The sequence below is a fragment of the Sordaria macrospora genome, chromosome 2, assembly GCF_033870435.1.
Source record: "Sordaria macrospora chromosome 2, complete sequence".
Taxonomy (NCBI): domain Eukaryota; kingdom Fungi; phylum Ascomycota; class Sordariomycetes; order Sordariales; family Sordariaceae; genus Sordaria; species Sordaria macrospora.
In genome coordinates, this window is record NC_089372.1 from 3,653,778 (window position 1) to 3,666,525 (window position 12,748).

A 12,748-nucleotide genomic window follows, 5' to 3' on the forward strand; every position below is an offset into this window, starting at 1 on the left:
GCTTGAGAAATGCCGCCGTGGGTTGCCGGCCCCAGGCTCTGAATCACGGACCTTGCCCCAAGGCAGCAAGCTGGCCTTCAGCTAGCCATTGCCGCTCGGAGGTTCCAACCTGATCCCGCACTGGAGCGCCGTCAAAGTCTTCAGCTCGAGCCGTTGACCACATCAGCTTGCACAATACGGATTCACGAAGTGGAATGTTGCCTCCTTGCAAGGCAACCTTGGTTCGGTGATATCAGTCGGCGATCAGCAGTCCTGTCAGCAGCCAGGGTCCTGCACCAAAGGAGTAACGGTCTCTCGGCTCCGAAGCCAAGCAACGGGAGACTCGACCTCCAAGCCAGCATTGACGTCGAAACGGCCGGTCAATTTTCCTTGTCGAATTTTCTCTTTATCTAGCTTTTTTTTTTTCACCTACATACTTTCGCGAGACCTCTGCTTCGAGGCGTCTCCACTCTCTTATCACCAAGCACGGCACTCCGAAAGCCAAAGGGGCGTACCCCCGTCTCTACGCTAAGCAGCGACCTGGCCCACCAGGGGCAGCACGAGGAACGCCTTTTCCCTCTCGACTTTTATCGTCGTCCTCCCAACTTCCTCTCCTCTTGCGCACAGCGTCTTGTGTCGGACCGCAGTTTCGATTGTTGGTTCCCCAACGGTCCACCCGGTTCGCAAATTCTCGCATGCCTCCGACGGATTCGCACATTACGCCCACCGTGTGTTACCTAAGCACCAATGTGGCACATGCATACGCTCGCGGCACCTTTTTCGGGACCGCCGATGACCAAACTCTCGGAACACCTCTCAAATCATTGCTGGCTTTCGCTGGCAACACCTCCGACCACACACTCGCCATCTTCGGGCTACAAAATCTCTGCCGCCCCCCGAGTCCTTCGACTGTCTTGACAGGCATCGAGGCCAACCTCCACGCTTACCCGCTCACCCGCTTTGTTGGACCATGATCACCTTTGTGGTCCAGCCCCTCGGCACAACACAACAACACCGCGAGAATCAACTGATGGGAGCCACAAGTGGTGTTTTACTGCTTTGGTGTTTCATTATTGTTGTTGCTGTAGAGCCAACTCGCGTGTCTCAGCTATCCGCCGCCGTCTACACGATACTAGTACGACTACTTTGTTTACATATATACATGAGTCGTTCCCCACTTCGCGCCAAATCTACACAAAAGCCGCAACCCAAACGCCTCGCCCCGGCCAGATCCTTCTCTTTAGCCCTGGCCCCATATCGCTAAATGCATCAATCGAGAGTTGAGGGGTATACACAGCAGCGGTCTTCCGAAGTTATGTCTTCGGCTGCTCGGCCACCCGCCCGCGAAAAAAGCCAAACGATATCTGAAAAAGATGACAACACAACACTCCGACAAACGCCGATATTATGACACCGGTTGCGCCTGTGGCTGCGGTTGCGGCTGCGGTTGTACTACTGGTTGTTGTGGTAGAGGTAGAGGTAGAGGTAGAGGTTGTGATTGATTTGGTTGTGGTTGTGGTTGTGGTTGTGGTTGCGGTTGCGGTTGCGGTTGCGGCTGTGGTTGTCCAGGGGCAAAGGAACCTTGGGCAAGTTGTGGTGGGATGGCGCCCGGAGGGATGAATTGCCGGTTGATGACCGGTGGGGTTGGTCGTGGGACTGTCTGGAGCGGAATCGAAGCACGGTACCTTAACGCCTTTGTGTCAAAGGGGTCCAGCATATACACGGGCGCGTCATCCTCGTCATCAGAAGATTGATCATACTTCCAGCGATCCGACTGCTCTTCGCTGAAATCTCGGGCTGGGCTGGGCAAACCACGGCGGTCGATCCACAACCTGTTCAACCGGCCGATACGACGACGATATGAGGGCGGATGTGCCAATGACTGTTCGTCTTGAGCAACGCCCCTGAATTTTACTGAAGGTGGTGGGTTGGGTTTGGGCTTATCAAGATCCATCGGAGTGGGCTCATCCATGGACCCTGAGGATGCAGACGCTGGTGGCGTCATGAGATACTGCGTCTTAGCAGGTCTGAAGCCCAAATCTTGTCTCGGGCCCTGAGGAGGAGACAGCGGCTTGCCAGTGAGATCGATATAGTTCTTGTTCCAGTCCATATGGTTCTGGACCTTCTTCTCGATCTCGATGATGAGGTCCGCATTCTTCTCAGCAAGACGATCCGACAGTTGGACAAGATCTGACTCGGCGGGACGGCCATCTGGGCGCACAGGCATACGGATCTGGGGAGGTGGAGCAGGTCGTTGAGCTGAGGGTGCCTCCGGAGCCTTCCTTTTCTGCGGCTGTTGTGCAGCGTTAGCATTGGCCGAGGTAAGTTTTGCGCATGTTGCCATCTGACTAACCTTCTGGTTGACTAGATCCTCGTCACCCGTCCTGATGCCTAGTCGGAGCTTCTGTTCCTTAATGATGGCTCGTTGGTCGAAGATGGCTCGTTCTACCTTGAGCATATCTGCCTTGAGCAGTTCCCGGTTATGGGCTGCCAGGATGAGTTGACGACCTTCCTCAAGCTCCTTCCGCAGCCGCTTGAGTTTGTCTGCACTCTGGACATCTCGGGCCCTCGTTTTGCGAGTTTGACGGATCTCTCTTCGACGGAAGCAGACATACGGGTCAAGCTCGTCGCTTTCCGCATGTGTCTCGAATTTGAGTGCAGGGTTGAGCGGTTTGTTCTCGCTGATTTCCCGGCGCTTCCTCCAGTACTCATATATCTGCTTGGCGTGGACCATGACCTTTGTGCTGTCTAGTGGCTCCAGTCCTCGCAACATCTCCTGATACGTTGGCACTGTCTGGTCTATGGCCGAGAAAGGCGTGATGCTAGCCGCCATATCCTCATACACATCCATGATCCTCTCGAAATCATCTTCGGAGAGACGAGCGGACGGTGTCAGTTTCAGGTTGTAAGACTTGAGGAACGTCTCATCGTCCTCGGTCATGTCATACATGCAACTGATGCATTCTTCTACCGTTTGGGAGAAACGGATATATGTGGATGTCTTGGCGACCTTTTGAGGGTAGAACTGGTCGTAATCTAATTCACTCTGTTGTGGAGGGGGGACAGGAATCTCCTGGTCGGCGGCGACTCCTGCCCCCTTGAGGACAGCCTGAAGATGGTATTCCTGGTGACGGAAAGGGTAAGGTCAGCAACCGGTGACATGAATGTGTGTATGCATGGTAGGTAAGGTGAGTTTGGTGATGGAGGCATGTTGGAGGCGCGGCAAACGGGTGGCACGTGCGCGTGCACGTGACCCCGGTCGCGATCAATCGGACATAGGTGTTCAACTCACATTTTCCTCGGCCTGTTCGACACCGGTGGCTATTTGGTTTTCGGACGTGAGTGATTCATATTCGGAGGCTTCAATTTGATCCTCTCTGAGCACCGCAAGTGGTGTTTTGACACTCAGTTTCTTGTACCGAACCTTGCGGGTCGCCATGGTGAAGGTGTGGGAAATTGCGGCAGAATGGCCTGGGGAAACCCCGACGATATTTTTTTTATCTCATGCGGGATTGCATGCGAAATCGAACCGTCGAGTTTTTTGATGGAAAACTCGCGTCGTGGGTGATATTTTGATGGGCAAAATCTGGTCCCTCGATGGAGTGTCGTTGAGGTTTCGGCGCAGATTTTGCTGTTTTGGCGGCGGATTCGACGGCCAATGCACGGTCTTGGCGGATTGGCTGGGCTCTGCTCTTGCGAAGCCTGAATGGCGGGGGGAGGGGTTGAATGGGGTGGTTTTGGGCGAAGTTTTGCTGGTCGCGCTGGCTTTGCTGGCTTTTCAGGGAGGGAACGTGAGCGTGCCCACTGCCCGGGCCGTCCATGGTCTGCGCGTCCACTCGCACCGGTCAACCACCACCGCCCGTGGCCACTGCACTGTTTGAAAGTTGGAAGCGCGGGCGCGCCTCACAACCCGACCCGCGACGACTCCAACCTCGACCGCCTGAGGTTGAAGCTAAGCTTGGAAGACCAAGGCAGTGCCAGCCCGCTCCGATAAGAGCAATATCGTCATGTAAGGTAAGGATTGGCGGGCAATCTTACCGTGCAATCTTACAGAGAAGCGCCGCGGATTCAGCGATTCTATCTTGATACACGTTTTTGATCGTTTTCATTCTTACTATCAGAAGCAGATGGCTCTCGGTGGAATGACGATGCAAGCAAGCATTTGCTGGTCGTCATGGGCTTCTTCGAATTGAGTCCATCCCCGTGCTCAACCTGACAACCACTTTGATCAATTAAAGTTTGATACACCTTATAAAGACCACTTCACCATGCCACTGATATCGCATTGGACATTCAACGACAACTTGTGACCATATGAAGTCTTTGAGGCAGTTGACGATTATCAATGCATCGCAGTCAAATGAACTATGAATCCGAGGTGCAAATCACACTATGTGCAGCGGCACATGCGATGCATTGCGCTCAAGGAAACCCCAAAACGGTCAATGTTTTGTTTGGTTTCAACGAGGAGGCACGCGAACAGTCCCGACAGACATCAACCTTGACCGTCGAAAGGGGCAGCGCTGTTGAAATGAATCAATCAATGGGCTGATGCGAAGAGAGGAGACAGGTGGCCCGTGCACCCCACTTTTTACCCCACCATCCACCGCATCGGTCCCTCGTGCCTGCCCCCACTGTCCGCCTGCCCAGCCGAGCCAAAGGCCGCGGCCCGCCTCTCTTTTTGCCTCCAGTTCCAGTCTATGACCGCCAAAACCGAAAGAGGGACCTGGCTGCGGGACAATCCAGTTAGACCAGTGCAGGTGGCCGCCTGCCAAAACGCCTGCGAGTGGGAGGAGTGCGGGCTGCTCTACTGGTGTCAGCCCAGCGTGCCCAGGAGAGTGTGAATGGGTGCACTGCAGCTACACTACACTAGTGACAGCCCGAGCTACCTGGACCTTGACCATTTGTCAACCACCACCACTGCCATCCCATCTCAGCCTTATTCCTGCCTTGTCCAGACCCTTATCGACCCGGAGTTCGAACCCCTAATTCCTCCAACGGGTGAATACCTCCTCCCTCAAACATTTCCTTCACTGCTCAAGTGTTGACCCAATACCCAGCGCCCGAATTACTTGCCAAAAGAGCGACTAGCGATACGACCCATTCGCATTCGCCATCTACCGCCTTGAGCATCGCATCGCATCGCATCGTATCGCATCACATCGTTGGGCACACGCGCACATTGCTATCATCAGGAGGGACAACAGCCAGCGGTGGAAAGGAAACAGAACAAAACGAGCACACTTGTCGACGACGACCCATCCGCAAATTGTACGATCCCCGTGCATCCAACGTCTAGATCGAATAATACCACATATTCGCCGGCCGAAAGAATCCAGCATACACAACAACACAAGCAGCAACCATGGGCAACACCACCAGCTCCGTCCTGGACAACATTGTCCAGGGATCCAACTGTACGTTTTTGCTCAGCGACATCTTGATGATGTCTGAAGCTATATACACTTTCCTCGCGATATCCCGAACTTGGTCTCCCATCGGTGACGACGCACTACTATCGCTATTGCTTCTCTCACGCTACGATAAGCTTCGCGGAGATGGAGGATTTGCGCATCATATGCGACTTTCCTTTCCTTCTATCAGCACTTTTTGCCTGTCTTCTGAGCCCTAGTTCAAGATCACTTTACTAACACACCTTCTTTTTCCTACAGTCGACAGGGAAGAGGTTGACCGCTTGCGCAAGAGGTTTATGAAGTTGGACAAGGCATGTTCTACACCAACCATTTCCGTCCTTCTACCTTATATACACAGAAACCGTTGGCGCAAGTCAGCGAATACAAATTGGAGCGGTCAAGATCATGGTGTTGGTTGTTGGAATAACTTGGCTAACCGGCGGGGATTTGGTCTAATAGGATAACTCGGGTACCATTGAGCGCGAAGAGTTCTTGAGCCTACCGCAAATATCGACGAACCCTCTGGCCACCAGAATGATTGCCATCTTCGACGAAGACGGTGGCGGTGACGTTGACTTTCAAGAATTCGTATCTGGTCTGAGCGCCTTCTCGAGCAAAGGCAACAAGGAGCAGAAGCTGCGGTTCGCCTTCAAGGTGTACGACATTGACCGTGACGGCTACATCAGCAACGGCGAGCTCTTTATCGTGCTGAAGATGATGGTGGGCAGCAATCTCAAGGACCAGCAGCTGCAGCAGATTGTCGACAAGACCATCATGGAGGCGGATCTCGACAAGGACGGCAAGATCAGCTTTGAGGAGTTCACTAAGATGGTGGAGAACACGGATGTCAGCATGAGCATGACTTTGGGTGAGTTTCTGCTCCTTGACTTGTTTCCCCCCGACTGGCTGATGGTCAAGCTTGCCTCTGTTGGGCCCCTTGCTATTGATATCCGGAAGACCAAAAGCTAACAGCCAACGCTTTCCACAGATCAATTCTAGAGTATTTCCCTGTCTCGGTTTGGCTTCAGAAGCCCCCCGAAAGCGAAAAGCTGTTTTGTTACCTTGATACCTTTCAAGTTTTTGTGCTCGATGTTTTTTGCCCCTTCCCGCGTATTTGATTGATCTCTTGGCGTGTGATAAAGCAACGGTGACTAGCAGGTAAACCAACCGGTGGGATTACCTGGAACGAAGAACGATGTTGAGGAAAAGAGGAGATAAGGAGAAAGAAGAGATACAAGTCCCCGTGCCCCTTTTATGTCAACTGAGGCGCTGGGGGGATTTGACGAAGAAATGAACGAATCGGACATAACACACAGGATTTATCTCTAATAAAAAGGCGCAATTTTGACTCCCCCAGAGAGTATCCCATCTCCCATCCGATCCTCGGCAACTACGCTATGAGCTAACTTTGAGTGAGTGGGATCCGATCGATCGAGTCTGTAAGTGAGCGTGACCAGTATCAGTGAATGAAGTCTACTTACCACTCACTCTTTAGATGGATAGCAGTAGCGATCTAGACAGGATCTTAACCGACAGCCATCACACCAACGATCGATCCTACCATTCAGGTTTATCAGATACTCACTCCCCTTTCGCTTCTACACTACACTACACTACAATACCAAAATACACCCTTGGTATGTCCGATCGATCCTGGAACCTTCAGTCAGCCCCCCAGGTCCCTGGTCTGGTCCGGTACCCGTCTACGGACTTCGGTTGGTCGGTTGGTCGGTTGGAGTGGCAAAAAAATTCGAAAGGGACAAGGGGGTTGGTTATTTTGCGCGGTCGGTACTTGGTTGGGTCCGTAGTGTATATCGCGCATGGGACATGGGAGGATGGTGGATGGACGGAGATGCCTCCATCCACTGCCTGTTTGACTGTGCGGCGTCAATGCCGACGACGATGCGGTGATGCAGTACGTCCGCTGTCCACAAGGATCGTACTTACACTAGTCGTCGGTCGTCCTTCACACTCTTGAACCCCGGCCCTCGGGTTCATGGTATGTGGGTGATGGTACGGTATAGTATCGGAGACTTTCATCAGTCAGGGTATCAATCAACTTGCGCTCTTTGTTCTGTCCCATCCACCCACCCACTCATTCGAAGAACCTCGATCGATCGATACACGCCCATGCTTTGTCGGGCAGGGTCACGAACGAACGAACAGGCATGAATGGTAGGGTAGGATAGAGTAAATCCACATCCACCACCCCCTCTCCGATCCGAGTCCGGTCCGGTCCAAGTCCGAGTCTGAGTTTGCTTTCTTTGAAGCAGGTTGGAAGCAGGTCGGTCAGAGACATGGAGAGTCCGCAACCGTGTGCTTGACTGACAGACATACAGACCGTAGGGTAACACAAGTACCGTTCTGTTGGGAACTCACTTCCCTGTTTCACTACCATACCTATCCACTATCCACTCTCCATGGCTATGTACTGCGCAGTAGGTCGGAAGCACACAACGATTGGGGACATGGATGGATGGAGGAGGGCTAACTAGTGGGCTCGGGTGGTCCGCACTTCGAGAAGAAGAATTATAACCGTCAAGTACCGATACAAACAGTCAGACAGACTTGTAGTACCAGGGATGGGGATGGGGATGGGGATGGGGATGGGAACGAGATGGAATGTGGAGTGTGTACACAGTAGATGGGACGGCAAACGGGTGGGGAGGGAGGGAGGATGTGACAAGTCACAAGCAACGATGGGTAATATGGTATAGGCGAAGTACCGGTACAGTTTCGTTGAAAACGGAGAGAAGTGACAAGTATCGATACCTACGAGGTCTGTCTGCCGTGTAGGTGGGAGAGATCTCGGAGGCTTTGCCCAATCAGGGATACTCGCGGTTTGACACATGGCACGAAGACACGAAGAAGCGAAGCGAGTGAAGGACGGCAAGGGGGAGGGGTAGAGGCTGCAGAGGCGTGAAGCGAAGGCTGGGAGAAAAGGGTGAGTGAGGTCGTCAGTCTGTCTAGGGACACTTCCCTCCTCTGGCATGGAAATTGCAGGACTACACTAGATGATGGATACCAACGGAAGTGAGTCACAGTCACCAACAGTGGTCCTTCCTGGTAAGTTCTGGCCGGGTAGGTAGGCAGGTAGGTCCTTTATCCGCAGTGTGTCTGTCTACCTACCTCTACCGAGTACCGGTGTCGGACACTGAATTTTCACGGAGTGTCACAAGGTACCAAAGACTGGAGAAGAAGAAGACCAGACCAGTGGCATTGATGGAACATGTAGAACTGGGGTTGGGATTTGTAATGAAACGCAGTTTGCCAGCTCGGCCCGAGTGTATGTATAGTGGTACCGTATTTCCAGAGTCGATTTAATTTTACGCACAAGTTGCGGGATGAGGTGACCAGGGACCAGAATAGGAGGAAGCTGTTGAGCATATGGCGATGGAGTGTATGTACTACGGGCCCTAGCGGACTGAGATAGTGCTGTATCGAAACCTTGACGAGAAAGGTTCAAGTATGGGATGCGAGTGTCCACTGTCCTGTTCAGCATGTGGATGAAGTAACTGGCGTTTAGATATCGTATGGCTCGATCTTTGTCGACATGGTGTTTACGGGCTGCAACTTTGGCTATGGCAAGTAGAACAATGGAAAGAGGATAATTGGTGAAGAAGAAAGACATTCATTTCGTTGCAGATAAACCTTGTGAGTGCTTCAACCCATCGTAGAAATCCGCGAAACTGGCTTCACCGAAGTGTAAAGGCAAGCTCTTCGTGTTACATAGTAGTGGCAGGCCTATAAGGCGTAAGCCAGACCCCCAGCATTGAAACGCACCCAAGGTACTGTGGTAGGCAATGTTGCAGAGCTTTCATCAACCGGGCGACGGAGTCCATCTGCAGACGTATGCCACTTGTGATACTGAGCTATCGCGCGCAACTCTAACAGCGAAGGTATATTGTCACTCTCGCAAATCTCACTGTTTGGACGGTTCTATTCCCAAGATCCGAGGGCTCGGTGATGACGGAGTTGACGAAGTCAGAAATGAAATGTCAGATACCGAACATATAGATAGGTAGTCTGGTTGTACCTTTCAAGGTCATGACGAACATGTCTGTAGCCGGCTGCACTAGAAGAATGTTCGACCACCCGAGTGCCCTTTCCACTTCTATCGTCTGATGGGCGGAAGGTATGTATTTCAATGGAAGGGGCGACTGAAGGGAAATAAATCCCACCCTAGACGCAAAACGCTCAGCCGCCCAAGCCTCGAATTGAATCCCAGACCAGCTGCGACCTACAAAAATACCCACGCCAGACCGCCTCTGCTACTAGAATTGTTTGGAAAGTTTTGTACTGGAAGCTTCCATTATATAGTCCGAGTACACCTATTGTAGAGAGAGATCCTGTCCGCTGGAAGGAGCTACCTGTCCCCGCGGACATACTGGTCAGGGCTCAAAGCCTCTCTTCCCAATGGCTCATATTTTCCCTGCTATAGAATGCAGCTCTAGACTAGCTCACTGGTAAAAGCGATGGATGAGGATTTGATCTGTACAAGTTTCCCTGAAGGACTCGGGACTTTTTTTGGTCTTCTTCGCTACCTACCTCTTTCTGTTTTGTCACTAGACTTCTTTCTTTCGTCTCAAACAAAGTAGGTAATAGGTACGTAGTAAGTACTCTGGGAGTCACAAGCAAGTGAATGTCTGCTGAACCTCTTACTTTTTCTTTTCAGATCAATACTTTAGCCTCCATGCTCCAAGCTTCTTTATCCTCATCAGGGGTACTGTAGGTATATCACCACAGAACCGACCAAGGTGTAGCGCAAAATAAGCATACGGAAAAGAAACCACCGGACTATGATTCTTTGCAGAGTAAGTTCAAAAGAAGTAACATCCAGGATGTTGTTTGTCGTCCCTTCACACGCGAAGCTACTAATGTCAGACACCATGTGAACACTACAAAACCGGTGCTACTTTTCTGTACTGTGTTATAGCTTTCGACCCTAGACCTTTTTCTCTGCACGACTTAACTACCTATTGTTTTCTATCTCTAGACTATGTAATTCTTACTCACCATCTACAGTCCTTGGCCCAGTAGTCACGTTCCTCGAGTGCCAAGTTATCATAACATCATGAAGTCATCCATTAACTCCTTCCTCTTTATGGAAGAACAGGAGTCGGTACTGTCTGCTTGTCAACCTTGGACATGTTTAGCCAAGCCACTCAGCGATAGGTACATGCTGGGGACCTGCTAAAGAACTAAATAATACTTGAATATCGAAAGGTTCAAAGATATCTTACAAAAATCATGTGTCAACAATAATTCCTTGATGGTTCTATGAGCGGATATAGTAATGCCACATTTATAACTTCACCCAGCAGATACAAACAACACCGAAAGAATCAAATCAAGGTTGATTGACACCTGGCAAATATTCCTCAAGTTGCCTTAGGTAGATAACCTCATGACCACAAGCATATAGGTAGGTATAGTATCCTATACACAAGCGAGAGACCATAAGACCTTGTATCAAAAACCCAGCAGGCTTGGTACTCACATCAACTGACCAGGAGACACCATCCGTCCAATGTATCCAGCATTTTAGCTGACACTCATGTTTGAGTACAGCGAGCTCCATAAGAACGTTGTAGCTGGGAGGCTGTCCGTCTGCCCTTCGTACCTACTGTATTCAGAACTCGCCTCCCCCTTAACTACCTAGCTGATGAATATTTTGTATAATGCCGTCCAGCCAGCCAGTCAGCTGGGCAGTCAGTCACTCAGCCATCGGCAAGTCCAGTCAGTCACCCAGCCGGTAGCAATTCATTACTCATCACAGACGTCATCATTGTCGCTTTCAGGTACACGTCGACAAGGAAGTTTGATGGATTGATAACTAGTACTTTTGATACCTACCTCTAGTCAATCATACCTAATCAGTGAAGTTTACCTATTTCCCACTTCACATTCCATTCCAATACCAACTCAACCAACCAACTTATATCTCCTTGCCCCATAATCCTCTTCCTTGAAACCGGATTGACTCAACGACATGCACAAACCGGCCGGCCAAGAAGTAAGAAGTAAGAAGTAAGAATCTACACTACATCACGTCGAGCTTTGGTAATGGTAGGTATCTCTACTTGCCTGCTTGCTTACCATTAACTCGACTCAACTCAACACTCAATTCAACACTCAGCATACCTATACCTACATCTACCTACCTACATCTATTCAACAAACATGCTCATATGCTCTCTCGCTTTATCGGACGTACGTGCCTCGGCTTGAATTCTTATTCTTCTTATACCGATAATTTGGTTATTTATATTTATATATTATTAAATTTCGCTCTGTCGTGTGAGTACCTAGGGAAGCTCCAAACCCCCCACACAGGCAATGACTTGCGAGTTGCGAGTGAGCCGAATACTAGTCTACTGTTACGTACCTCTACACACCCCCCGCCCGACGTTTCATCATAAAGGCTCAATACACTACACAACGCTAGGTATGCTCTTCTCAAAGATTCCATTCCATGTCCACTCAGCTGGCTGGCTACTCATGCACAGACTTGAATACATACATGCGGAGATCACGGCCACGGCCTGACTCTTGACACCTAGTCTACACCAGTCTAGTCTATTCAATTTTCAGATTATTTCTGGCCCGCTGGCTACGATTAACAGAGGCAGAACAGTCATGGGTTTCGTTACGGTTACAGTTGGGGTTACAGTTGCCCATTCTTGCCAGTCTTCCCAGCCTAAGTCTGACCGGTCTCCTCTCACCTCACACCCTCCTCTCAGTCTCTCACCTCTCACCTCTCACCTTCCCATCCATCCCCTGTCCCCTCTCCTCTACACTTACCTAGGTAGTATGGTAGTATGACCGTATCAGTGTGACATCTTCACAACCCTGACCACCCTGACCACAGTCCACGCACCTTGCAGTTCGCCGATCATATATCTTGGCAGGAGCCCGGGACCATGTCGGCGGGTTTGAAGTTGGCAGGTAGTGTAGGCTAGTGGGCGGCACAGGCGCGTGGGCAGCAAAGCGGTGCGGTTGTGTTTCCACTTTCCCATGCACATACATACATGCTTTTGCGATTTTTTTTACTTGAAAAAAAAGGACAAAAAATGTCTCAGTTGTCTCTTTCACTTTGACTTTTGAGTGGATATAAATGTGACAGACTGATAGACTGACAGACTGACAGCGGCACGCGAGTGGGATGGCGAGCGAAGATGGGAATGATAGGATGGGGTGGAGATACGCGTGCGTTCTGACAAGCATGAGAACCTTGAGAATGAATGAGATTTGACGAAATGGCGATCAAACCAAGAAAAAGGGTGAGAGAAGATTGTGGATAGTAGTTCATCGGAGAAGGTGATCGGTCACTTTTTGTCACGAACACTAGGTAC

The 12,748-nt window shown here is 50.8% G+C and overlaps 2 protein-coding genes across 2 annotated transcripts; one reads left to right on the forward strand and one right to left on the reverse strand.

Moving 5' to 3' along the window:
- Positions 1–1,036: 1,036 nt before the first annotated feature.
- Positions 1,037–4,249, reverse strand: SMAC4_02675 (uncharacterized protein). The gene is made up of 3 exons (XM_024655493.2): positions 3,272–4,249; positions 2,333–3,103; positions 1,037–2,272 (listed from the first exon to the last, which is right to left on the reverse strand). The coding sequence occupies exons 1-3, from the start codon at positions 3,416–3,418 to the stop codon at positions 1,385–1,387; spliced, it is 1,806 nt and encodes a 601-aa protein (XP_024511374.1). The 5' UTR covers positions 3,419–4,249; the 3' UTR covers positions 1,037–1,384.
- Positions 4,250–4,897: 648 nt separating this feature from the next.
- Positions 4,898–6,738, forward strand: SMAC4_02674 (uncharacterized protein). Its single transcript, XM_003352191.2, has 3 exons — positions 4,898–5,396; positions 5,652–5,803; positions 5,853–6,738. The coding sequence occupies exons 1-3, from the start codon at positions 5,345–5,347 to the stop codon at positions 6,360–6,362; spliced, it is 714 nt and encodes a 237-aa protein (XP_003352239.1). The 5' UTR covers positions 4,898–5,344; the 3' UTR covers positions 6,363–6,738.
- The last annotated feature ends 6,010 nt before the right edge of the window (positions 6,739–12,748 follow it).

What these genes read in the sequence shown, in the direction of transcription:
- SMAC4_02675 (XM_024655493.2), bottom strand. Translation starts at nt 3,418, where the DNA reads ATGGCGACCCGCAAGGTTCGGTACAAGAAACTGAGTGTCAAAACACCA. An exon ending in TCGAACAGGCCGAGGAAAAT is followed by an intron (nt 3,104 to 3,271) that starts GTGAGTTGAACA and finishes TTCCGTCACCAG; the next exon opens with GAATACCATCTTCAGGCTGT. An exon ending in AGGATCTAGTCAACCAGAAG is followed by an intron (nt 2,273 to 2,332) that starts GTTAGTCAGATG and finishes GCTGCACAACAG; the next exon opens with CCGCAGAAAAGGAAGGCTCC.
- SMAC4_02674 (XM_003352191.2), top strand. Translation starts at nt 5,345, where the DNA reads ATGGGCAACACCACCAGCTCCGTCCTGGACAACATTGTCCAGGGATCC. An exon ending in CATTGTCCAGGGATCCAACT is followed by an intron (nt 5,397 to 5,651) that starts GTACGTTTTTGC and finishes TTTTTCCTACAG; the next exon opens with TCGACAGGGAAGAGGTTGAC. An exon ending in GGAGCGGTCAAGATCATGGT is followed by an intron (nt 5,804 to 5,852) that starts GTTGGTTGTTGG and finishes TTGGTCTAATAG; the next exon opens with GATAACTCGGGTACCATTGA.